The sequence below is a fragment of the Xiphophorus hellerii genome, chromosome 14 (assembly GCF_003331165.1).
Source record: "Xiphophorus hellerii strain 12219 chromosome 14, Xiphophorus_hellerii-4.1, whole genome shotgun sequence".
In the NCBI taxonomy this organism is placed as follows: domain Eukaryota; kingdom Metazoa; phylum Chordata; class Actinopteri; order Cyprinodontiformes; family Poeciliidae; genus Xiphophorus; species Xiphophorus hellerii.
Genome location: NC_045685.1, coordinates 24,398,565 through 24,422,318, shown reverse-complemented (window position 1 = coordinate 24,422,318; position 23,754 = coordinate 24,398,565). Strand labels below are relative to the sequence as shown.

The window sequence follows — 23,754 nt, the reverse complement described above, 5'->3', positions numbered from 1 at the left end:
CTGAACGTACTTCGCTCTTCTGTGCATCTGGATCGCTGTCCATCCAATTTTCTATGTCATCCAAGAACTCTTTAAAACTGATCAGCTTTGGTTCGTACCAATCGCCGTGATCGGTTTCTTTTTCATCATCGCTAAGCAGTCTTTGAACTGAAGATTGCAAGTCCTTAAACTCCACTAAATAATTATTAAAAGTTTTCATATGCTCTTCTATGGAGGATTTTGATTCTCCAGCATCAATTAAAGCGTGAATGTAGGCCTGTCGCGATAAACGATAAATCGATTAATCGTACGATAAATTAAAACTATCGACGTCATTTCAATTATCGGCATTATCGTCTCTTCCGGCCTTTTCCTCTTTCTGTTAATGACACTGAATGAAAAAAGGCTCAACTCCGGTGCTCTCACTGACTCCTCCCTTCCTCATTTCCTTAGTGTAAAGCCCAGCGCACACGACACGATCTTAGAGCTGTGCCGATTGTCGGCCCATTTTCAAAACCTGACAGACCACACATTAGCCGACAGAAATCCTAGGTATAACGGTTCGATCGGGTTCGGTCCTGCCGTGTGGTGTCCAACAATGGGCACAAAATAATGGCTACAAGTTCAGTGAACTAATTTTAAAACCAGGCATTAATCAATGCTTTACTGCAATCTACCTGCAATGCACGTGGCTAGTGTCAGCGCAAAGTCCTGACTGAATGAAAATCATTATAACCTATTTACGTCACGTTAACGAAAAACAACTGAAAAGTTACCGGGTTTATCAACTGCGGTAGCAATTTCGCTCCAACTCCTCCTCTTGTCATTTCTATATTCTTTGCATGTTGAATAAACATTAATGTTGTTTCCACATATCATCTCCAATGTCCGCTGGACTTCAGGTTGCGCCGTGTCAGCTGTTTGGGATTCCCCTCCGTAATTTCCCCTCAGAAAAAGGAGAATCAGCGCTTTCTGATTGGCTATGATTGGTCACATTGAACAGGTGTAGTTAAAGCTCCCAGTCGGGGAAAACCCCTGATTTAGATCGGAGCGGCAACGACGATCTACCGTAACACACCACACAATCTTAGAAAGACCAACGTTCTAAGATTGTTGTAAGGGGAAAAATAGGAGCAAAAAATCATATAGTGTGAACTATTGCATCAGGTAGTCGATGTGCCCGTCTTCTCTATTTAAACCTAATTATTACTGAAGGGCAACATAATATACAGACTTCATAATATAATATCAAGTACATTTTTTGTTAATGGAGACTGAGAATCCATTTTGTTTTTGGTTGTTTTGTTTATTTTGTTTATCAGCTCCAGTGCTAAATATTCTTTTGAAAATAAAGTCTATCTATCTTTGGCAGGAAATCACATGCATTATTACGTCATTTCCATTAAATCAGTGTAAAAAGGTCTTCAAACAATATTATCGTTTATCGCAATAATTTTTTGAGACAATTAATCGCTCAGCAAAATTTGCTATCGTGACAGGCCTACGTGAATGTCATTTCTTTTTCTTGTCAGCACGCTGAGTTTGGCTCTGCTCCTTTTAATTGCATTAAAGAGTTCTTTTCCTTTTTGAAATCCTTCATCTTGTTCATCCATTTTCAACACAAATTTTGTTTCTCCAAATCCAAACGAAAATTGTCCAAAACAAACTTTTCACTTTGCAGTTCAGTCTCTGCTCTTTCCAGCAAAGCACCACATATATATATTCTGTGCATTTAGTAAAATGTTCTTCAAATGACTGGAAATGCATAGTTTTAAGTAGATTTTATTTTTAATTTCCCCAGGATCAGACCCCACTAGGACTGAGTGACTCCACAGCTGCTTGTGTCTCATTAATGTTAGCAGATGTTAGCAGCTATGATGTAATCTAGAGATTCTGTTTCAAACTGAGTTTATACACCTCTGGGAAAAAATTTAAGTTTCTCTGATTTTGTTATTTTTAAGTATATGTTTGAGCAAAATGAACATTGTTCTTTTGTTCTATGAATAGCTGACAACATGTCTCTTAATTTTGTTTGTGAATGCATGTAAATCAGCAGTTAGATTTAGAAAACCGCACCAACAAATATCTTCTCATGGGTTTTAGACCTGCTGGGGGCTCAGCACCCCTAAAAGTCAGATCCTAGAATCGCCCCTGTCTGACAATATCAATGGGTCAAGATTTAAAAGCGCTTTAGAGATTTTATGTCTATCTTTAATGTGATATGTCTCCCATAGCTACATAGAGAAAGAAGACTTTTTGTAATATTTGTCAGGAAGCCAATAAGTTAAGCTATCGCCATCTTGTTTGCTCACCTGGAGGTTCATAATATCATATTTCGACTTACATCTAGTTCCATTCTGGTCAGAAAAACCTCATTGGTTGAGTTAATGTTCATTCTTGTAAGATTGCAATTTTAGAATAACCCAAGAAAATTCTGTTTTAATGCATCAAAATATTAAAGTGAAGACTTCCTTGTTTGATTGACATTTAAAGGCTTTTGTTTTGTCTTTTTGTCCAGATCTCCCACAATGTTGTGTGTGTAAAGAGGAGGAGGTTCTCAATGAAACAGAACCACAGAGGAACCAACTCATCTCTCATGGCTCTGCAGAAGCTGAGAACCAGAATCATGAAGGAATCAATTCTGAAGATCCAGGAAAAAATAGAAAGGAAGAACAGAAACAAAAGGAGAAATATGAGAAAACCAAAGAGCAGAAAGGCAGAACTGACACTTCAAAACAAAAAAAGCACAAGAAAGCTCACGCAGGGCAAAAATCTTATTCTTGTAAAATTTGTGATAAAACCTTTTCTCGAAACGATATCTTGCTGAGACACATAAGAATTCACAAATATGAGCGGCCTTTTTCTTGTGGGACTTGTGGAAAAAGTTTCTCTCGGAAAGGCCTTCTAAATGCTCATATGAAAGTTCACACAGGTGAGAAGCCCTTCTCATGTGGGACCTGTGGAAAGAGTTACAGTGAACGTGGGACTTTAACTAAGCACATGAGAATTCACACAGGTGAGAAGCCTTTCTCCTGTGGGACCTGTGGAAAAAGTTTTTCTCAAGCAGTTCATTTAAATGTTCACATGAGGATTCACACAGGTGAGAAGCCTTTCTCCTGTGGGACCTGTGGAAAAAGTTACTCTGATAGTGGGACTTTTACTCGTCACATGAGAATTCACACAGGTGAGAAGTCTTTCTCCTGTGGGACCTGTGGAAAACGTTTTTCTCAAGCAGATCATTTAAATGTTCACATGAGGATTCACACAGGTGAGAAGCCTTTCTCCTGTGGGACCTGTGGAAAAAGTTTTTCTCAAGCAGATTATTTAAATGTTCACATGAGGATTCACACGGGTGAGAAGCCTTTCTCCTGTGGGACCTGTGGAAAAAGTTACGCTGATAGTGGGACTTTAACTAAGCACATGAGAATTCACACAGGTGAGAAGCCTTTCTCCTGTGGGACCTGTGGAAAAAGTTTTTCTCAAGCAGATTATTTAAATGTTCACATGAGGATTCACACGGGTGAGAAGCCTTTCTCCTGTGGGACCTGTGGAAAATGTTTTTCTCAAGCAGTTCATTTAAATGTTCACATGAGGATTCACACAGGTGAGAAGCCTTTCTCCTGTGGGACCTGTGGAAAAAGTTACTCTGATAGTGGGACTTTAACTAAGCACATGAGAATTCACACAGGTGAGAAGCCTTTCTCCTGTGGGACCTGTGGAAAAAGTTTTTCTCAAGCAGTTCATTTAAATGTTCACATGAGGATTCACACAGGTGAGAAGCCTTTCTCCTGTGGGACCTGTGGAAAAAGTTACTCTGATAGTGGGACTTTTACTCGTCACATGAGAATTCACACAGGTGAGAAGTCTTTCTCCTGTGGGATCTGTGGAAAGAGTTTCTCTCAAAAAGGTTATTTAAATGTTCACATGAGTATTCACACTGGTGAGAAGCCTTTCTCCTGTTTGACATGTGGAAAGAGTTTCAATATTAAGAGTAGTTTAACTAAGCACATGAGAATTCACACAGGTGAGAAACCTTTCTCCTGTGGGACCTGTGGAAAGAGTTACAGTTATAGACATAATTTAACTCGTCACATAAGGATTCACTCAGACTAGACGCCTTAGGTAGGAAACACCTCAGATCCGTTTTGGCATCAGATCCAAAAGAAAATCTGGTTGGATGATGTAAACAGCAAGTTTAACATATTAAAGTCAACAGATTCTTGCAGGCTGCTAGTAATTCACTGTGATTGTGTCTTTCACTGTCTGACCAAGATAAACCTGAGGTCTACTTTTGCCAGCAGCTTGTTTTCCTTAATCCAGTTTTTTGTTTTAATTCTCAGTCATATTTGTACTTCAGATCCCCATCAGTATCCCATTAGATACTGAAGTTAAAGAGAGGAACACATTCAGACAGGATTAATTTCTGTGCATTTCAGTTTTCATGGAGTTCTGTACCATGTAGAATAATTGAGTTTAGCTTTTACATTTTTGACATTTCCGTGTATGACTGGATGTAAAATAGCAGTGAAATGTTCTTGTTTTTCCATAAATTAAACTCTATGATGTTTGTTTGAAAAAAATCTGTTGGAGAAATTGTATACATTTATCAGACATTTGCTTAAACATTGTATATTCTGAATTGCTTTAACTATATTTCTGAGTATGTTGAAGGATGCAGAGACAGCCGGCGCCAGCTTGTTCTAATCAGACGGCTGCTCAGCAGAAGGACATCCTATTCTTCATGTTTATAATAAGATAATTTAAAGCGTAATGGTGCTTATTAGCCTTACACAGTCATACTGTCGTAGTAAATGTTCTAGGTTATCTTATGTAACTGAATTATATGTTTTTGTTTCCTCCTTTTTACCCTGTAGAGCTCAATGTAATACGGACGTCTTTTTCAGTAAAAAGAGAAGTGCGGCAGAATGTGTTTTTAGAATAGGCAGAGATTGTAACTGAAACACATCTCTGTCCGTTCTCACAAGTAAAAAGAATCTAACTTTCTCTTGTCTCTCCTTGTCTATATTTGATGTTCTGGGTGCGTATACCTGAAAAACTCTAAAATAATTTTGATCTGGTCAGATTTTGATTTAGAGCTAACCACAGAGAGGTTTTTATGTTCCCAAATTTTTGTCATTGTTACACTTTGCTATGAGAAGCAAAGTATATTATTAAAAGGTTTGTTAAAATATACACTAGTATTTTGAGCAGAATATGCTTTTTAATAACTGTTGATTTGAATAAATATTGATGGATTATTCAGTGATTGTCATCGTCATTAACTGTTGCCATATTTTTAAATGTCAGCTTCAAGTAAAGCATCTAAAGATCCTTGCAATAACAGTAAAACATGAGTTTTTACACAAATTTAAATTTTTCTTTTTTTCAATATCAGAATTTAAGACAGTTTTTAAAAAGGGTCACTTTCATTAAATTCAGCAAAATTAAAAGTTTTTTATTTATTTATTTATTATTCTAATCTCAAATGTAATGTTTTCATTAGTTATTAATTAATTCTGCATTGTCAGAAACTACATCTTTATGGACGTTTCATGCACCTTTCAGTTACTGTATCCAGAGATAACATTGCAGACGATCTACAATACTGTAATGTGACACAAAAACAAGTCAGAAATATCTTTTGCATTTGAAGGATATTTTTTTTAAAAACCATCAAAAATCCATAAATTAATCAACTTGCCCAATGCTTTCTGTTGTTAAGAGCTTTGGATTAACAATCCTTTTCAGTTTTGTTGTCAAATTGTTGATTTTATGGCTTTAGTTAAAGTGATCTGTCTTCTTCTCACATCTTGTCTCTTCAGTGACTTTTCATGTTTTCACTTCTTTTTTAGCAACATGAACCTTTTTTTCCACAACACAGTTATTCTCTTATCTGCAAATCAAAGTCAAAACAACAAATCTCTACGTTCCTCTATAATATATGTAGCCATTTACTGTTTAACTTCAAAACTGAATCACAAAATACAAAACTATAATATTAGACTCTGTTTCACAAGCTGAAACGATCACACACAAGAAATTAGAATACCTTCTAATATGGTTCTTTTGTAAGATTAAAAAATTTTTTGTTAGTGTCAGTATGATGTAATATTCTAATCATAAATTAGCTGCAGAAAATCCTCATAATTAACAGAAATAAAAGGTTTGGAAACTCCCGTTTGTGTGTAATTACTCACAGTGAGTGATTAACTCACTGAAATAAAGGAACCTTTCGTTCATGATCTAAAATATTTAATATAACTTTATGTTGAGAGGAGGCTCAAAGCGGAACATTCAAGGTGGAACTAAAAATCGTTTACAGTTTCTTCAGTGCAGCCAAAGTGGAACACACAGAAAGCATTAGCTCCTCTTAAAAGGTAGTTTGAAAACGTGGTTTATTTTAAGGTAAATATTTCCGTGTTTCCAGTGAAAATGTCTTCAGTTCCGCCTCAGAGAGAGTTTATCAACGAGCAGGTAACTCCTGCTGGAGAAACATTCACAGAGTGGAAAGAAATCAACGTTAAGATGGAGGAAGAGATGGAGGATCAGCGCAGACTGATGGATTTTACCCGGATACCGAGGATCATCTTACACCGGATAGGTACGAAACACCTTCATGTTTTACTGATGATACAGGTTGAATAAAGTTGGAGATCCTGTATATTAAAGAGTAACAAACTGGTTAAAGAGCGCTGAACTCAAAGAGCTTTTACACCAAACTGTAATAACGAATCCGCCCCAGCTGTAAATATTAAATGCTTAAAAGTGATAAACTTGAACAGGTGTTATGCCGAGAATTGCATGCCCTGTCGCGGGAGCGCGCATCGCTCTAAACTCTCGCATATTGACGAGAAAACGGACTGAAATATGACCGAAGAGGAAACTTTTAAAGATATTCGTAACATTATCACGTTTCTTAACCATGTAAGCCGTAAAACGGTGGGTTTTATTTCGCGGATTAATTGAAATAAATACGGTTTTTATAGCTTTATTGAAACATATGAGTCGAACCAGGCCCGTGCAGAGACCACTGAAAGGGCAGGTGCTCAAAAAAAAAAAGGGCACATCTAACCGCATTCTAGGAAAGACTATTAACAAAACCACACAGCTTTCAGAGCTTAATAAAAATGATAAATTACAAAATTGTGAGACATACAATATAAGCTAAGGAAAAACTCTATATGGAGCATAACACTATGCATATGTTAGATATTTTATTAGTAATTTCTTTCTGCAGGTCTATTTTGTTATAGGAAAGTATTGCAATATTCAAACCCGCAATTTAGCAAAATATGTAAATCAGAGCTGATGGTTTAGCTCCGATTTACATATTTTGTCTTTACAGAATTACACTATTAAAAATATAAATATTGTCTTTTGCAGCTTGTGATTGAAGGTTACCTGTTTCCAAAACTGCCTCCAGGGATTTTTTCTGAAAAGTGTTCCACTTTACCATAGCACACATATGGGACTCTGATCCACTGTGCTCTTTAATTTTCTGTAATGCTTTGTTCCATCTGTTTAATCCTATTGTCTTCCATGATTTGCGGAACATGTGCTTTTCTTCATTCAAAAAAACACGACAGCTAAAACAAAACATGGAATTTAAACTGGGAGAATACTCCAGCCATGGGTTACTCTTATACCATTTATTCTGAAAAGACCTTCCTTCTTCATTTTTAGGAAATGACAGCTCTGGTTGGCATGGTCCTTGGTTTACACAATTTTGGATAAATGCTTCATCATATTTTATGTTGAATTGCAAGACATGTGCTGGGTCATTTGGGTGTGGAAGGTCCATTAAAAATATGAATGGCTTCTCTCTGACTTGTTGCTCTGCATTTTCATCCATAGTGTTTATTTCTGACTGTTGTCCCTCTCCTTGCCTGTCTTCCTGTGTTGACTGCATTTCTGTGTCTTTGATTTCTGACTGTTGTCCCTCTCCTTGCCTGTCTTCCTGACTGCATTTTTGTCTCCTCCTCTGATCTATCACTTTCCTTCTGTCCATCTGGGAGCAAGAAACAAACTAATCATTATTCTACACCTAAATTTAGTACATCTTAGCATAAGAAAAACACAACAGATGCCCTGTAATATTAAATATATTGTTCACTACCAAAAGTTACATGTTGATAATGTTAAGAACATTTATTTTTTTTTGTTCGTACCTGCAGTACTCGTTCTGACCCAGTCGGTCAACAATCCACTACCTTTTGCTGCATCTATCAATTCTTTTCTTTTTTGTTTCTGCCGTCTTTCTTTACGTGGCATCTTTGAACTGAAAAAAGCAAAACATAATGAATTATGATAAGAACACTGTATTAACCACACTACCAATTATTTACCTTTGTGTTTAAACCAATATGTTTTTCAGTCCTTAGCACAACATAATATTAATTTCAGAGAAAAGGAGGCCTCTGCTGTGGAGCTCAATATGTTTCACAATTATTCTATTAAAAATATAATAATAACCTCAATTAAATAAAATACAATTGTGATCAATACATTTTGAATTGAAACAATTTTTAAACAAAAGTTTTGCTTAAAAAATTTTTTTTTAAATTAAAATCAGAGATTTATGTCTCAAAGTGAGAAAAATTATTTGTGAACAAACTTATTTGCTCATGTCATAAATCTTTTCTTGCTATTGTAAGTTTTTGTTTGTGATTCAAAGTTTTGCTTGCTTCTCACATGACGTCGTGGGCAGGGCCGAAAATTGCAACAAAAGAATTCTGATGTGTGCAAATAAAAGTTTGTTTTGCAAAGAACTTTTTAAGTTAACAAGACAAAATTTAGTTATTTAATTAAAAAAATTAAAATAAAACTTTTTGTTTAAAAAAAATAAATCATTATAATTCAAGCAGTTTTGTAAATTCTATTCCCCTTCAAGATACATTAACCTAATGCCAGAAAAAATGCAATTAATATACATTATGCAGCAAAGGAAATTAGATAATCGGACATATATTCATTATAGAGAGATGATCGGTTTTGGATCGTTGATGTGGCCCCATCAGCAATAATGAAGAATGACCGCTATCATTAGCGATACAGGGAAGAAGCTTTTTAGTTATCTTGCTTTGCTACCAAACTCGTTAGCTAACAGCTAGCTAATAGGACAACAACAACAGCCTAATGTCTGTATGATAAAATACTGAATCGATAGATAAGAACAGTTTTTCCTTACTTTTCCTTCCTCCTCCACGTTGAGCTCCGCAGTAAGCTACTGCGCAGTCTCACTGACTGAGCGGGAGGCAGCTGCGTCATGCGTCACGGACAAAAGGTCAAAGGTAACAAGGTGACCCGAAGGGCTTATTATGTTGTTTTTCTTTAAATAAAAACAACAACAACAAAAAATAATAATTTTAGTACATATCAGAGGAGGGCTTGGGAAATTAACTTTAAAAAAAAAAAAAAAAAAAAAATTGGACCAAAAGGGCACTTTAGGGCAAGGAGCAAAAAGGGCAGGTGCTCAAGCACCCTCAGCCCCCCCCTCTGCACGTGCCTGAGTCGAACGTTTTTCAGTCAGTGTCTGATGAAAATGTTCTCCGCAGATGGTTTGAAATTCCCCGATTTTTCTTTTAACACCATAATAGCTTAAAGCATTACAAAGCAGAAGCCCGTTATGTAAAACATTTTATATCATCCTTTACTGTCTAGTCTATTAATGTAGGGGGATGCATTTTAATTTCTGAGCCTGACAATATTTGTATCCTCTGTCTATTGTCCTGTTGATATGAAACTTATAGCAGAAGCTCAGAGAACAAGTGTCATTACGTAGAAAAGGTAAAATCCCTCTTAACTCTTCATTTCTTCAAGTTAGCAGGGAATGCATTTTTTGGCATAGCAAATTATTAGCTTATATGCAGGCCTTATATATTTTCCCCAAATATTATTCTATTGATATAAAACGTATACCAGCAGTTCATAGAACAAGTATGGAAAATATGGTTTCATGCTTCTTATATAAAAGTCTTTAATTATTTTTTTGGGTTTGTTTTTGGCAGATTTATACAAATAAATACAGTTTTGACATGTTTAAACAGGTTTTTATTTGTAAAAATGTTTGAATCACGCATTATTTTTTTTATACTTCACAATTGTAAATCACTTTGTTTTGGTCCTCAAATGTCAATGAATTATATTTTTGTTTGTGGTTGTAAGGTAACAAAATCTGGAAAAGTTTAAGGGGTATGAATACTTTTACAAGCCACTATAAGAGCAAGTATGCATGTGTGTCTGTTTTAGGATTTCTCACCTTGTTAGCCCAGTTTTCTAAAATATACGGCATTGTGAGGACTCAGGTCTGTTTCTGAGTTAGGTTTCAGACTAAGGTAAGGTTTAAGCTACAGAGATGTTAATGTTTTTATGCCATTTCTAGTGATTTATGTCACAGATTTCTCTTGTAAATGAGACAATGAGTCTCATAAGATCTTTCCTTTATAAATAAACAATTATACAAATGAATGAAAATTGATTGGAAGTCAATCCTAAAGACATGCTATGTGTGTCAGATTGACAAAGACGTCCTCAGAGAAGGACGAATCAGACTCCATGTGTCCAGACTGAGGACTGAAGACTCTGGTCTGTATCTGTGTGACTTAAAGACAAATGATGGATTTGGGTCTGCAAAATGTCAGGTTAAAGTTCACCTTCAATCTCAGATAGAAAAGAAACAGGGACTTCTCTCGTCAGTTATGTCAACCAAACATAACGTCAAACATCAGGGAACGACTGTGAATCCACAACCAATGGTTTGGGGACGGATTCCCATCTATATATTAGCAGGACTGACAGCAGCATCTGAGCTAAATGAGTGGATTAAATCAATGACGGACACAGCTTCCCATAAAGCCATGCTCAACGACATGGAAAGGAACAGGGACATGGACCTCTAGGAGCATTCAATCAAACACAGAGGCTACATACAATCAAAACACTTTATAAATCACAAAAGGATTATCGGTTATCAGTCTTTATAATGAGAAAACTATGGATTATTGATTTTTTAAAAACTTATAGTGCACCTTGTGTCTGACATAAAGTTTTTGTCTGCACATAATATAATTAATCATAAACTTTAACCAGTGCTTCCTTAATCTGGTTGGTAGGCATAAGGGCGTTACGATCACAAACTGTATTTCTCATATTATATGATGAATAATAGTTTCACCAGGTCGCAGTTGATCATTTTTAAGTATTTAATGTTTACAGCTGCGACGGATTTGCTATTAGAGTCTTTAAGTTTGGTGTAAAAGCTCTTTGAGTTCAGCACTCCTTAACCAGTCTGCATTTCTTTAGTATATATCCAATTTTACTCAACCTGTATCATCAGTAAAACGTGAAGGTGTTTCGTACCATTTCCATTAGCTGAGGAAAATTCTCATAATTAACAGAAATAAAAGGCTTGGAAACTCCAGTTAGTGTGTAATTATTCACAGTGAGTGATTAACTCACTGAAATAAATGAACGTTTCGTTCATATAATAAAATATTTAGTATAATTGTATGTTGAGAGGAGGCTCAAAGCGGAAAATTCAAAGGGGAACTAAAAATCGTTTCCAGTTTCTTCAGTGCAGCCAAAGTGAAACACACAGAAAGCTACGGAGCTCACGAGGTAGCATTAGCTCCTCTTAGAAGGTAGTTTGAAAACAGGTTTGGTGTTTTAGGTAAATATTTCCGTGTTTTCAGTGAAAATGTCTTCAGTTCCGCCTCAGAGAGAGTTTATCAACGAGCAGGTAACTCCTGCTGGAGAAACATTCACAGAGTGGAAAGAAATCAACGTTAAGATGGAGGAAGAGATGGAGGATCAGCGCAGACTGATGGATTTTACCCGGATACCGAGGATCATCTTACACCGGATAGGTACGAAACACCTTCATGTTTTACTGATTAATCAGGTTTAAGAAAGACGAAGCTGAAGTTGGTTTCCAATTCAAGCTTCCGATTCGGGAAATGGCTAAAGGGCGATTCCACCTATTTTTTCCTTCCGCATGTTTAATCGACTCTAGTTTAAAAACTACAACACCCAGACTCTTCAAACCTGGACTGGAGTATTCTGCTCTAATAGCAGAATATTTAAACCCAGGGGCGATTCTAGGATCTGACCTTTAGGGGTCCTTAGCCCCCAGCAGTGCTAAGGAACTGCACGACAGGTTAGGCATGTGAAGAGAACTCCATATCTTTTTACAATGGTTCTCCCTCTCTTCACTTCTATTGGTCCAAAGTAATCAGCACCAACATAAATAAATGGTGGAAGATCAGTTGAGATTCTGTCAATAGGAAGATCTGACATTTTTTGCTCACCTGGCTTTTGTCGTTGTCTTTGACACACCATACAGTCTCTGATGATCTTTCTGGCTGCTGAATTAGCATGAGGGATCCAGTACTGTCGTCGAAGGGTAGAAAGCATGTGGTTTCTTCCTCTGTGTCCAACCTTTTCATGGATATGTTGAAGAATGAGCTTTGAAACATGGCTTCCTTTAGGCAATATTGCAGGATGTTTTGTTTCTTCAGGTAAGGCTGCTTTGCTCAGTCTGCCTCACACTCTCAACACACCATCATTAACAACAGGATCAAGCTTGAACAGATGACTTGACTTCTTCACTTCACCAGAGCTCAGGGCAGCCATTTCATTGCCATAATGTTTTCTCTGCACAACTCTCACTATGGCTTCCTCTGCCTTGGACAGATCATCAGTAGTGAGCTGAACATCTGTTTTATTGTCCTGTTTATCACACATTTGATTTCCACAGTGTGCAGTTAGCAACTTCTTTGTTGTTGGCATTTCTTGTAGTTTCAGGAGCCATGCTACACATCTTTTTAGCTTTGTCCAACTGGAAAAGTACATTAGCAGCTTGGTGGTGGGACACACTTCTTCCAGCACAGCTGCACATGTCAGGACTTGATCTTTAACCTCTGGATCAGCTTCCAAATGGACAGGTAATTCTTTAATCACTGCTGGCCATTGGATCTCAGGTTTTGTGAGGAATTCTGGCCCACTGATCCAGGTGGAAGGCTTTAAAAAAGAGCCAACCTTCATGCCTCGAGAGGGTGCATGAGCTGGATTCAACTTTGAGCTGATGTATCTTCACTGAGTAACCTTTGTAAGATCACGAATGATGGACACTCTGTTAGCTACATAAGTCGTGTCGTTGTGTTTGCAATGTACTGCAGGACGGTTGTGCTGTCAGACCAGAAGACTGATTCACTCAGATTGAGTCCAAGTTGAACTAACAGCATTTTGTCAAGACGCACAGCTAAAACTGCAGCAGCAAGTTCAAGTCGTGGTATAGTGATTTGTTTTAATGTGCTTGTTTACAATGCTAAAGGTGAAAACATCCTGGTCAACATCCCATTGCACCCCCAGGGCTCTTTCAGTGGGAAGCTGGTCCTGGCTTAGATCTAGCATCCTTACACCTGTTGCTCTGTTTTCCTCAGGGATCTGCGAGAGGACAGAGCGCTCACTACACACCCATTTATTGAGCCTAAATCCCCCCTTGGCACACACCTCAGTGAGCTGTTGATAAAGAGAAATGGCCTGCTCAACTGTCTGTACAGACCTGAGACAGTCATCTACATAGAAGCTGTGTCTGATTGTATTAATAACCTCTTCTGGGTGCAGATGTTGGTTGTCATCAGCAGTCTTTAAAAGTGCATATGTGGCACAACTAGGGGAAGAGACTGCACCAAAAATATGGACCAACATTCTATGCTCAACAAGCTCTTTTGTGATGTCACCGTGGGGCCACAAGAGAAAACGTAAATAATTTACATGTTCCTGAGCAACTCTGACTTGGTGGAACATCCCTTTAATGTCTGTCATAAGGGATATTAGACCTTGCCGAAAACGAATGAATACACCTAATAAGGTGCTAGTCAAATCTGGTCCCTGTAACAGCTCTTTGTTCAGTGATGTTCCAGCAAACATTGCAGCACAATCATAAACAACCCGCAGTGTTTTCTTACGGGGGTGGTAGACCCCATGATGAGGTACGTACCACACCTTTCCTTCCTCATGTTCCATTTGATCTTGTGGTACGATTTCTGAATGCCCTTCCACACTAACATTATGCATAAATTCTTTGTACTCTTCAAAGAATAACTTATCCTTCTGAAATCTTTTTAACAGACATTGCGCCCTCTGCTGGGCCACCTGTTTGTTGTTGGGCATTTTTACTTCAGGATTACGAAAGGGTAACTTCAGGTAATAATGACCATCTTTAAGCACCGCTGACTCTGACATGATATCCATGAACTGTTTGTCTTCTACAGACATTTCAGTTCGCTCATTGCACTTGTGCTCTATAAAATCCTGATAATACTGACTGACCAGCATTTCTTCCAAACTGCTTATAGAGATACGGTTCACCTGAATAGAACTAGCAACATGTCCATTTCCTTCACTACCCTGATTGAGTGGACCATTAACAACCCAACCAAGGCGTGTTAGCACAGCATAAGGCCCACTACCTTCACTGTTAACTATTTTCCAAGGTTCCAATGCTTTGGGAGAATTTACACCAATGAGCAGCCCGATGCCAGCATCTATTGGTGTCAACTCAACAACTTTTAGATAAGACCATTTTCTTAAGTCTTCTTCTTTAGGGATGTTTTCTTTAGTGACAGGAATGGACTGTTGAGTATAAACATCAGGCAACTTCAAGTACTCATTTTCTTTTAAAGCAGCTACGTCCAAACCAGATAATCTATGGCTACTTACAGGTTTTTCCTGACCCATGGTTTTTAGCATGATTTCCACTTTCTTTCCAGATGCATTTAACTGCATCATCAAAGCCTCTGTACAAAATGTTGCAGAGCTGCCTGGATCTAGAAAGGCATAAGTCTCCACAATCTTTGTCCCCTTTTCCAACTTTACTTTTACTGGGACTGACAGAACCACTCATTAGACCCGGCCGCAGTGTAGCTACCAACATTCAAAGATTCAAGAGCATTTGAGATTGGTGACTCTTTACCCTCAGCCTTAACTGCTTGGTACTGCTGCTCTGTTGGTTCAATATGCAGAACAGTAGGGTGACTTTTATTACAGGTGAGGCATGTTAGACGTTGTGGACAGTTCTTACTCATATGTCCCTTCTGTAAGCAACCGAAGCATAAACCTTTACTTTTAAGGAATGTCACCTTTTCTGTGTTGGCTTTGTGCTTGAATGAGTCGCATTTTTCCATGCAATAATTTCTATCACAAAATAAGCACCAAGCTTGAACCAGCTTTGTAACCTCATGGTTAAACTGGACCCGTTTGTCATTGTTCTGTTTAGAAACTGCAGCAACAGAAGTGGCGAAACTGCTGCTTTTAGTTTTAAAAGGAACCTTTGATGGTTTTAAAGCCATCTTTTCTTTTGTAGTTTGACCTTCTCCATAAACAGGATCTAATGCAGCTTTTGTTTGTTTTTCCAGAAAATCAAGAAGATCTTTAAACTTTGCTCTACGATCATACTTTTCTGCTATGTCAACCACAGTTAGTCGCCATGTATCACGAAGTCTAAAAGGCAACTTTGAAACAAGAATTCTCATATTGGTTGAGTTTTCTAGCTCTTCAATAAACCCAGCTTCATCCATTGTGTTGAAACAACTTCTTAAAAAGAATGTATAAGCTCTTAAAGCTGCAGCATCATCAGACTTTAAAACTGACCAATTCAGAGCTTTGTCTATAAATGCAGATGTTATTTTTGCTCTGTTACCAAAGTTCCACCCAAGCTGTCTTTTTGCTTCCGGATAAGCAGTTTGTGGACTCATGTGCATACAACTTCTCACTAAAGCTCTAGGCTGACCTGTGGTAAACTGTTCTAAGTAATAAAGCCTGTCCTGCATGTTATCTGTTGTAGTTTCTATTCCTTGCTCAAATGCCTTAAGAAAGGACCTAAAATGCAAAGGATCTCCACTAAAAACAGGGATTTCTACAGATGGCAGGAGTGACAGTCTTTGTTGTTTTACAAGCATCTCAGTGATTTCATTCTGCTTCATCATAATCTCTGTTAATGCACTACTATGAACATCAACCTGAGAAGATATTTGTCTTGGGCTTTCCCCGTCTGGTTTCACTTTTAATGTTTCATTAATAGGTGTATCTTGGGGCATTGGCAAAGGTGCAAGAGTAGACAATCGTTTCTGTGTTCTTGGAGCCTTTTGAGCTGTAGCAGCGGGTATGAACTCAGTAGATATCGCAGAAACTGATGTATCCTGATTTATGACACCAGAGCTGGAAACATGACTTTTCTGATCTTGCATAGAGTTGTAGATTTTCATCTTTGCATCCGCCTTCACCAGTTTGGTTCTCAAAACCAATGCTTCTTTTCTTGTTTTTAACTGAAGTTCTTCCAGCTCAAGCGCATGTTTTTCTTGCAGCGCAACCACCTCCGCTTTCAGAGCGGCTCTTTCCACCTCGGCTTCCATCAGCGCCATTGAAGCCGCACAGGAACTCTTACTCTGCGAACTAGACGCTTTACTCACTATACTGGGCGCAGTGCTGACTGGTTTAGCTGGGAACCCAGATAGCCTTTCAGAGTCTTTGCCGATCGTTTGTTGCGCAGTCTGTGAGAAGAAGAAGAAGAATTACTTTATTCATCCCAGCAGGGAAATTATTTCGCAGTTACAGCAAGAATTTTTTATACACAGATTAACACACACACGACAGGAGCTGCATCTGCAGGCAGCCAGCTGAGCCGGCGCCATTTTTGAAGGAGGACATGCGGCAAAGGTCGTCGGGACCAGGAGTCGAACCCGCGACATCCGCGGGTCTAAGGCCTCCAAATGTGGGGCGTGCTAACCCCCTGCGCCACCACAGCACGCGTGAGACGCTGTCATCCGACTCAACGTTGCGGTCATGAGATGCCGCCTTTGATTCAACGTCAAATGCTGAACGTACTTCGCTCTTCTGTGCATCTGGATCGCTGTCCATCCAATTTTCTATGTCATCCAAGAACTCTTTAAAACTGATCAGCTTTGGTTCGTACCAATCGCCGTGATCGGTTTCTTTTTCATCATCACTTAGCAGTCTTTGAACTGAAGATTGCAAGTCCATAAACTCCGCTAAATAATTATTAAAAGTTTTCATATGCTCTTCTATGGAGGATTTTGATTCTCCAGCACCAATTAAAGCGTGAATGTCATTTCTTTTTCTTGTCAGCACGCTGAGTTTGGCTCTGCTCCTTTTTTTTTTTTTTTTTTTCAATTTTTTTTTTTTTCTCCGAAGAGTTTTTGCGGCACTAGTGGCTCGTATTTTTTATTTTTTTCCACAGTAGGCAGACAGGAAGGAGGGTGAGGAAAGGGGGGAAGACATGCGGCAAAGGTCGTCGGGACCGGGAGTCGAACCCGCGACGTCCGCGTCGAGGACTAAGGCCTCCAAACGTGGGGCGTGCTAACCCGCTGCGCCACCACAGCACGCCCCTGCTCTGCTCCTTTTAATTGCATTAAAGAGTTCTTTTCCTTTTGAAATCCTTCATCTTGCTCATCCATTTTGAACACAAATTTTGTTTCTCCAAATCCAAAAGAAAATTGTCCAAAACAAACTTTTCACTTTGCAGTTCAGTCTCTGCTCTTTCCAGCAAAGCACCACATATATATATTCTGTGCATTTAGTAAAATGTTCTTCAAATGACTGGAAATGCATAGTTTTAAGTAGATTTTATTTTTAATTTCCCCAGGATCAGACCCCACTAGGACTGAGTGACTCCACAGCTGCTTGTGTCTCATTAATGTTAGCAGATGTTAGCAGCTATGATGTGGTCTAGAGATTCTGTTTCAAACTGAGTTTATACACCTCTGGGAAAAAATTTAAGTTTCTCTGATTTTGTTATTTTTAAGTATATGTTTGAGCAAAATGAACATTGTTCTTTTGTTCTATGAATAGCTGACAACATGTCTCTTAATTTTGTTTGTGAATGTATGTAAATCAGCAGTTAGATTTAGAAAACCGCACCAACAAATATCTTCTCATGGGTTTTAGACCTGCTGGGGGCTCAGCACCCCTAAAAGTCAGATCCTAGAATCGCCCCTGTCTGACAATATCAATGGGTCAAGATTTAAAAGCACTTTAGGGCTTTGCTTTAGAGATTTTATGTCCATCTTTAATGTGATATGTATCCTGTAGCTACATAGAGAAAGAAGACTTTTTGGAATATTTGTCAGGAAGCCACTAAGTTAAGCTATCGCCATCTTGTTTGCTCACCTGGAGGTCCATAATATCATATTTCGGCTTACATCTAGTTCCATTCTGGTCAGAAAAACCTCATTGGTTGAGTTAATGTTCATTCTTGTAAGATTGCAATTTTAGAATAACCCAAGAAAATTCTGTTTTGATGCATCGAGATATTAAAGTGAAGGATTACTTGTTTGATTGACATTTAAAGGCTTTTGTTTTGTCTTTTTGTCCAGATCTCCCACAATGTTGTGTGTGTAAAGAGGAGGAGGTTCACAATGAAACAGAACCACAGAGGAACCAACTCATCTCTCATGGCTCTGCAGAAGCTGAGAGCCAGAATCAGGAAGGAATCAATTCTGAAGACCCAGAAAAAGAGAGAAAGGAAGAACAGAAACAAAAGGAGAAATATGAGAAAACCAAAGAGCAGAAAGGCAGAACTGACACTTCAAAACAGAAAAAGCACAAGAAAGCTCACGCAGGGCAAAAATCTTATTCTTGTAAAATTTGTGATAAAACCTTTTCTCGAAACGATATCTTGCTGAGACACATAAGAATTCACAAATATGAGCGGCCTTTTTCTTGTGGGACTTGTGGAAAAAGTTTCTCTTGGAAAGGCCTTCTAAATGCTCATATGAAAGTTCACACGGGTGAGAAGCCCTTCTCATGTGGGACCTGTGGAAAGAGTTACAGAAACAGATGGACTTTAGCTCGTCACATGAGAATTCACACGGGTGAGAAGCCGTTCTCCTGTGGGACCTGTGGAAAAAGTTACTCTGATAGTGGGACTTTAACTAAGCACATGAGAATTCACACAGGTGAGAAGCCTTTCTCCTGTGGGACCTGTGGAAAAGGTTTTTCTCAAGCAAATCATTTAAATGTTCACATGAGGATTCACACGGGTGAGAAGCCTTTCTCCTGTGGGACCTGTGGAAAAAGTTTTTCTCAAGCAGTTCATTTAAATGTTCACATGAGGATTCACACAGGTGAGAAGCCTTTCTCTTGTGGGACCTGTGGAAAAAGTTACTCTTATAGTGGGACTTTTACTCGTCACATGAGAATTCACACAGGTGAGAAGCCTTTCTCCTGTGGGACCTGTGGAAAAAGTTTTTCTCAAGCAGTTCATTTAAATGTTCACATGAGGATTCACACAGGTGAGAAGCCTTTCTCCTGTGGGACCTGTGGAAAAAGTTACTCTTATAGTGGGACTTTTACTCGTCACATGAGAATTCACACAGGTGAGAAGCCTTTCTCCTGTGGGACCTGTGGAAAAAGTTTTTCTCAAGCAGTTCATTTAAATGTTCACATGAGGATTCACACAGGTGAGAAGCCTTTCTCCTGTGGGACCTGTGGAAAAAGTTACTCTGATAGTGGGACTTTTACTCGTCACATGAGAATTCACACAGGTGAGAAGCCTTTCTCCTGTGGGACCTGTGGAAAGAGTTTCAATATTAAGAGTAGTTTAACTAAGCACATGAGAATTCACACAGGTGAGAAACCTTTCTCCTGTGGGACCTGTGGAAAGAGTTACAGTTATAGACATAATTTAACTCGTCACATAAGGATTCACTCAGACTAGACGCCTTAGGTAGGAAACACCTCCGATCCATTTTGGCATCAGATCCAAAAGAAAATCTGGTCAGATGATGTAAACAGCAAGTTGAACATATTAAAGTCAACAGATTCTTGCAGGCTGCTAGTGATTCACTGTGATTGTGTCTTTCACTGTCTGACCAAGATAAACCTGAGGTCTACTTTTGCCTAGCAGCTTGTTTTCCTTAATCCAGTTTTTTGTTTTAATTCTCAGTCATATTTGTACTTAAGATCCCCATCAGTATCCCATTAGATACTGAAGTTAAAGAGGGGAACACATTCAGACAGGATTAATTTCTGTGCATTTCAGTTTTCATGGAGTTCTGTACCATGTAGAATAATTGAGTTTAGCTTTTACATTTTTGACATTTCCGTGTATGACTGGATGTAAAATAGCAGTGAAATGTTCTTGTTTTTCCATAAATTAAACTCTATGATGTTTGTTTGAAAAAAATCTGTTGGAGAAATTGTATACATTTATCAGACATTTGCTTAAACATTGTATATTCTGAATTGCTTTAACTATATTTCTGAGTATGTTGAAGGATGCAGAGACAGCCGGCGCCAGCTTGTTCTAATCAGACGGCTGCTCAGCAGAAGGACATCCTATTCTTCATGTTTATAATAAGATCATTTAAAGCGTAATGGTGCTTATTAGCCTTACACAGTCATACTGTCGTAGTAAATGTTCTAGTTTATCTTATGAAACTGAATTATATGTTTTTGTTTCCTCCTTTTTACCCTGTAGAGCTCAATGTAATACGGACGTCTTTTTCAGTAAAAAGAGAAGTGCGGCAGAATGTGTTTTTAGAATAGGCAGAGATTGTAACTGAAACACATCTCTGTCCGTTCTCACAAGTAAAAAGAATCTAACTCTCTCTTGTCTCTCCTTGTCTATATTTGATGTTCTAGGTGCGTATACCTGAAAAACTCTAAAATAATTTTGATCTGGTCAGATTTTGATTTAGAGCTAACCACAGAGAGGTTTTTATGTTCCCAAATTTTTGTCATTGTTACACTTTGCTATGAGAAGCAAAGTATATTATTAAAAAGGTATGTTAAAATATACACTAGTATTTTGAGCAGAATATGCTTTTTAATAACTGTTGATTTGAATAAATATTGATGGATTATTCAGTGATTGTCATCGTCATTAACTGTTGCCATATTTTTAAATGTCAGCTTTAAGTAAAGCATCTAAAGATCCTTGCAATAACAGTAAAACATGAGTTTTTACACAAATTTAAATTTTTCATTTCTTCAATATCAGAATTTAAGACAGTTTTTAAAAAGGGTCACTTTCATTAAATTCAGCAAAATTAAAAGTTTTTTTTTTATTTATTTAATATTCTAATCTCAAATGTAATGTTTTCATTAGTTATTAATTAATTCTGCATTGTCAGAAACTACATCTTTATGGACATTTCATGCACCTTTCAGTTACTGTATCCAGAGATAACATTGCAGACGATCTACAATACTGTAATGTGACACAAAAACAAGTCAGAAATATCTTTTGCATTTGAAGGATATTTTTTTAAAATACCATCAAAAATCCATAAATTAATCAACTTGCCCAATGCTTTCTGTTGTTAAGAACTTTGGATTAATGATCCTTTTCAGTTTTGTTGTCAAATTGTTGATTTTATGGCTTTAATTAAAGTGATCTGTCTTCTTCTCACATCTTGTCTCTTCAGTGACTTTTCATGTTTTCACTTCGTTTTTTAGCAACATGAACCTTTTTTTCCACAACACAGTTATTCTCTTATCTGCAAATCAAAGTCAAAACAACAATTCTCTGCGTTCCTCTATAATATATGTAGCCATTTACTGTTTAACTTCAAAACTGAATCACAAAATACAAAACTATAATATTAGATTCTGTTTCACAAGCTGAAACGATCACACACAAGAAATTAGAATACCTTCTAATATGGTTCTTTTGTAATATTAAAAATATCTTTTGATAACTGACTCCAAGCTCACATTTTTAAGTAATTCTTTTTTTCATTAGTGTCAGTATGATGTAATATTTTAATCATAAATGCTGTGTTTCAATTAGCTGCAGAAAATCCTCATAATTAACAGAAATAAAAGGCTTGGAAACATCCATTTGTGTGTAATTACTCACAGTGAGTGATTAACTCACTGAAATAAATGAACCTTTCGTTCATGTTCTAAAATATTTAATATAAAAATGTTGAGAGGAGGCTCAAAGCGGAAAATTCAAGGTGGAACTAAAAATCGTTTACAGTTTCTTCAGTGCAGCCAAAGTGAAACACACAGAAAGCATTAGCTCCTCTTAAAAGGTAGTTTGAAAACGTGGTTTATTTTAAGGTAAATATTTCCGTGTTTTCAGTGAAAATATCTTCAGTTCCGCCTCAGAGAGAGTTTATCAACGAGCAGGTAACTCCTGCTGGAGAAACATTCACAGAGTGGAAAGAAATCAACGTTAAGATGGAGGAAGAGATGGAGGATCAGCGCAGACTGATGGATTTTACCCGGATACCGAGGATCATCTTACACCGGATAGGTACGAAACACCTTCACGTTTTACTGATGATACAGGTTGAATAAAGTTGGAGATCCTGTATATTAAAGAGTAACAAACTGGTTAAAGAGCGCTGAACTCAAAGAGCTTTTACACCAAACTGTAATAACGAATCCGCCCCAGCTGTAAATATTAAATGGTTAAAAGTGATAAACTTGAACAGGTGTTATGCCGAGAATTGCATGCCCTGTCGCGGGAGCGCGCATCGCTCTAAACTCTCGCATATTGATGAGAAAACGGACTGAAATATGACCGAAGAGGAAACTTTTAAAGATATTTGTAACATTATCACGTTTCTTAATCATGTAAGCCATAAAACGGTGGGTTTTATTTCGCAGATTAATTGAAATAAATACGGGTTTTACAGCTTTATTGAGACATACTGTATGAGTCGAACGTTTTTCAGTCAGTGTCTGATGAAAATGTTCTCCGCAGATGGTTTGAAATTCCCCGATTTTTCTTTTAACACCATAATAGCTTAAAGCATTACAAAACAGAAGCCCTTTATGTAAAACATTTTATATCATCCTTTACTGTCTAGTCTATTAATATAGGGGGGATGCATTTTAATTTCTGAGCCTGACAATATTTGTATCTCCTGTCTATTGTCCTGTTGATATGAAACTTACAGAAGTAGCTCAGAGAACAAGTGTCATTGCGTAGAAAAGGTGAAATCCCTCTTAGCTCTTCATTTCTTCAAGTCATTTTTTGGCAAAGCAAATTATTAGCTTATATGCAGGCCTTATATATTTTCCCCAAATATTATTCTATTGATATAAAACGTATACCAGCAGTTCATAGAACAAGTATGGAAAATATGGTTTCATGCTTCTTATATAAAAGTCTTTAATTATTTTTTTTTGTTTGTTTTTGGCAGATTTATACAAATAAATACAGTTTTGACATGTTTAAACAGGTTTTTATTTGTAAAAATGTTTGAATCACGCATAATCTTTTTTATACTTCACAATTGTAAATCACTTTGTTTTGGTCCTCAAATGTCAATGAAATATATTTTTGTTTGTGGTTGTAAGGTAACAAAATCTGGAAAAGTTTAAGGGGTATGAATACTTTTCACAAGCCACTATAAGAGCAAGTATGCATGTGTGTCTGGTTTAGGATTTCCCACCTTGTCAGCCCCAGTTTTCTAAAATATACGGCATTGTGAGGACTCAGGTCTGTTTCTGAGTTAGGTTTCAGACTAAGGTAAGGTTTAAGCTACAGAGATGTTAATGTTTTTATGCTATTTCTAGTGATTTATGTCACAGATTTCTCTTGTAAATGAGACAATGAGTCTCATAAGATCTTTCCTTTATAAATAAACAATTATACAAATGAATGAAAATTGATTGGAAGTCAATCCTAAAGACATGCTATGTGTGTGAGTGTGTATAAACTTCAGACTGAAGTTGAAGTGTTTGAAGGTTTCTGATGAGGATGACTCTTCAGGAACATTTTGTCATTACACTGAGGGA

The 23,754-nt window shown here is 37.5% G+C and overlaps 4 protein-coding genes across 12 annotated transcripts in view; 3 read left to right on the top strand and 1 right to left on the bottom strand.

The window, feature by feature from the left end:
* Positions 1–23,754, bottom strand: part of LOC116733103 (immunoglobulin superfamily member 3-like) — a 919,724-nt gene that overhangs the window by 326,647 nt on the left and 569,323 nt on the right. The window lies entirely within an intron of this gene.
* LOC116733131 (butyrophilin-like protein 8) overlaps positions 1–23,754 on the top strand; it is a 766,651-nt gene that overhangs the window by 337,618 nt on the left and 405,279 nt on the right. The gene's annotated exons all lie outside the window — the stretch shown is intronic.
* Positions 2,768–5,241, top strand: LOC116733119 (zinc finger protein 135-like). Its single transcript, XM_032583851.1, has one exon. It carries the CDS (start codon positions 2,896–2,898, stop codon positions 4,090–4,092), a length of 1,197 nt encoding a protein of 398 aa, XP_032439742.1. The 5' UTR covers positions 2,768–2,895; the 3' UTR covers positions 4,093–5,241.
* On the top strand, positions 9,245–20,865 carry LOC116733063 (gastrula zinc finger protein XlCGF57.1-like). The gene is made up of 5 exons (XM_032583753.1): positions 9,245–9,277; positions 10,494–10,603; positions 11,824–11,843; positions 18,372–19,289; positions 19,374–20,865. The coding sequence occupies exons 1-5, from the start codon at positions 9,245–9,247 to the stop codon at positions 19,712–19,714; spliced, it is 1,422 nt and encodes a 473-aa protein (XP_032439644.1). The 3' UTR covers positions 19,715–20,865.

Bases quoted from the DNA above. Each gene is read 5' to 3' on its own strand.
- LOC116733119 (XM_032583851.1), top strand. From the start codon at position 2,896: ATGAAAGTTCACACAGGTGAGAAGCCCTTCTCATGTGGGACCTGTGGA.
- LOC116733063 (XM_032583753.1), top strand. From the start codon at position 9,245: ATGCGTCACGGACAAAAGGTCAAAGGTAACAAG. The intron at 9,278-10,493 runs GTGACCCGAAGG...TATGTGTGTCAG, and splicing joins AAAAGGTCAAAGGTAACAAG to ATTGACAAAGACGTCCTCAG. The intron at 19,290-19,373 runs GTGAGAAGCCTT...GAATTCACACAG, and splicing joins TCACATGAGGATTCACACAG to GTGAGAAGCCTTTCTCCTGT.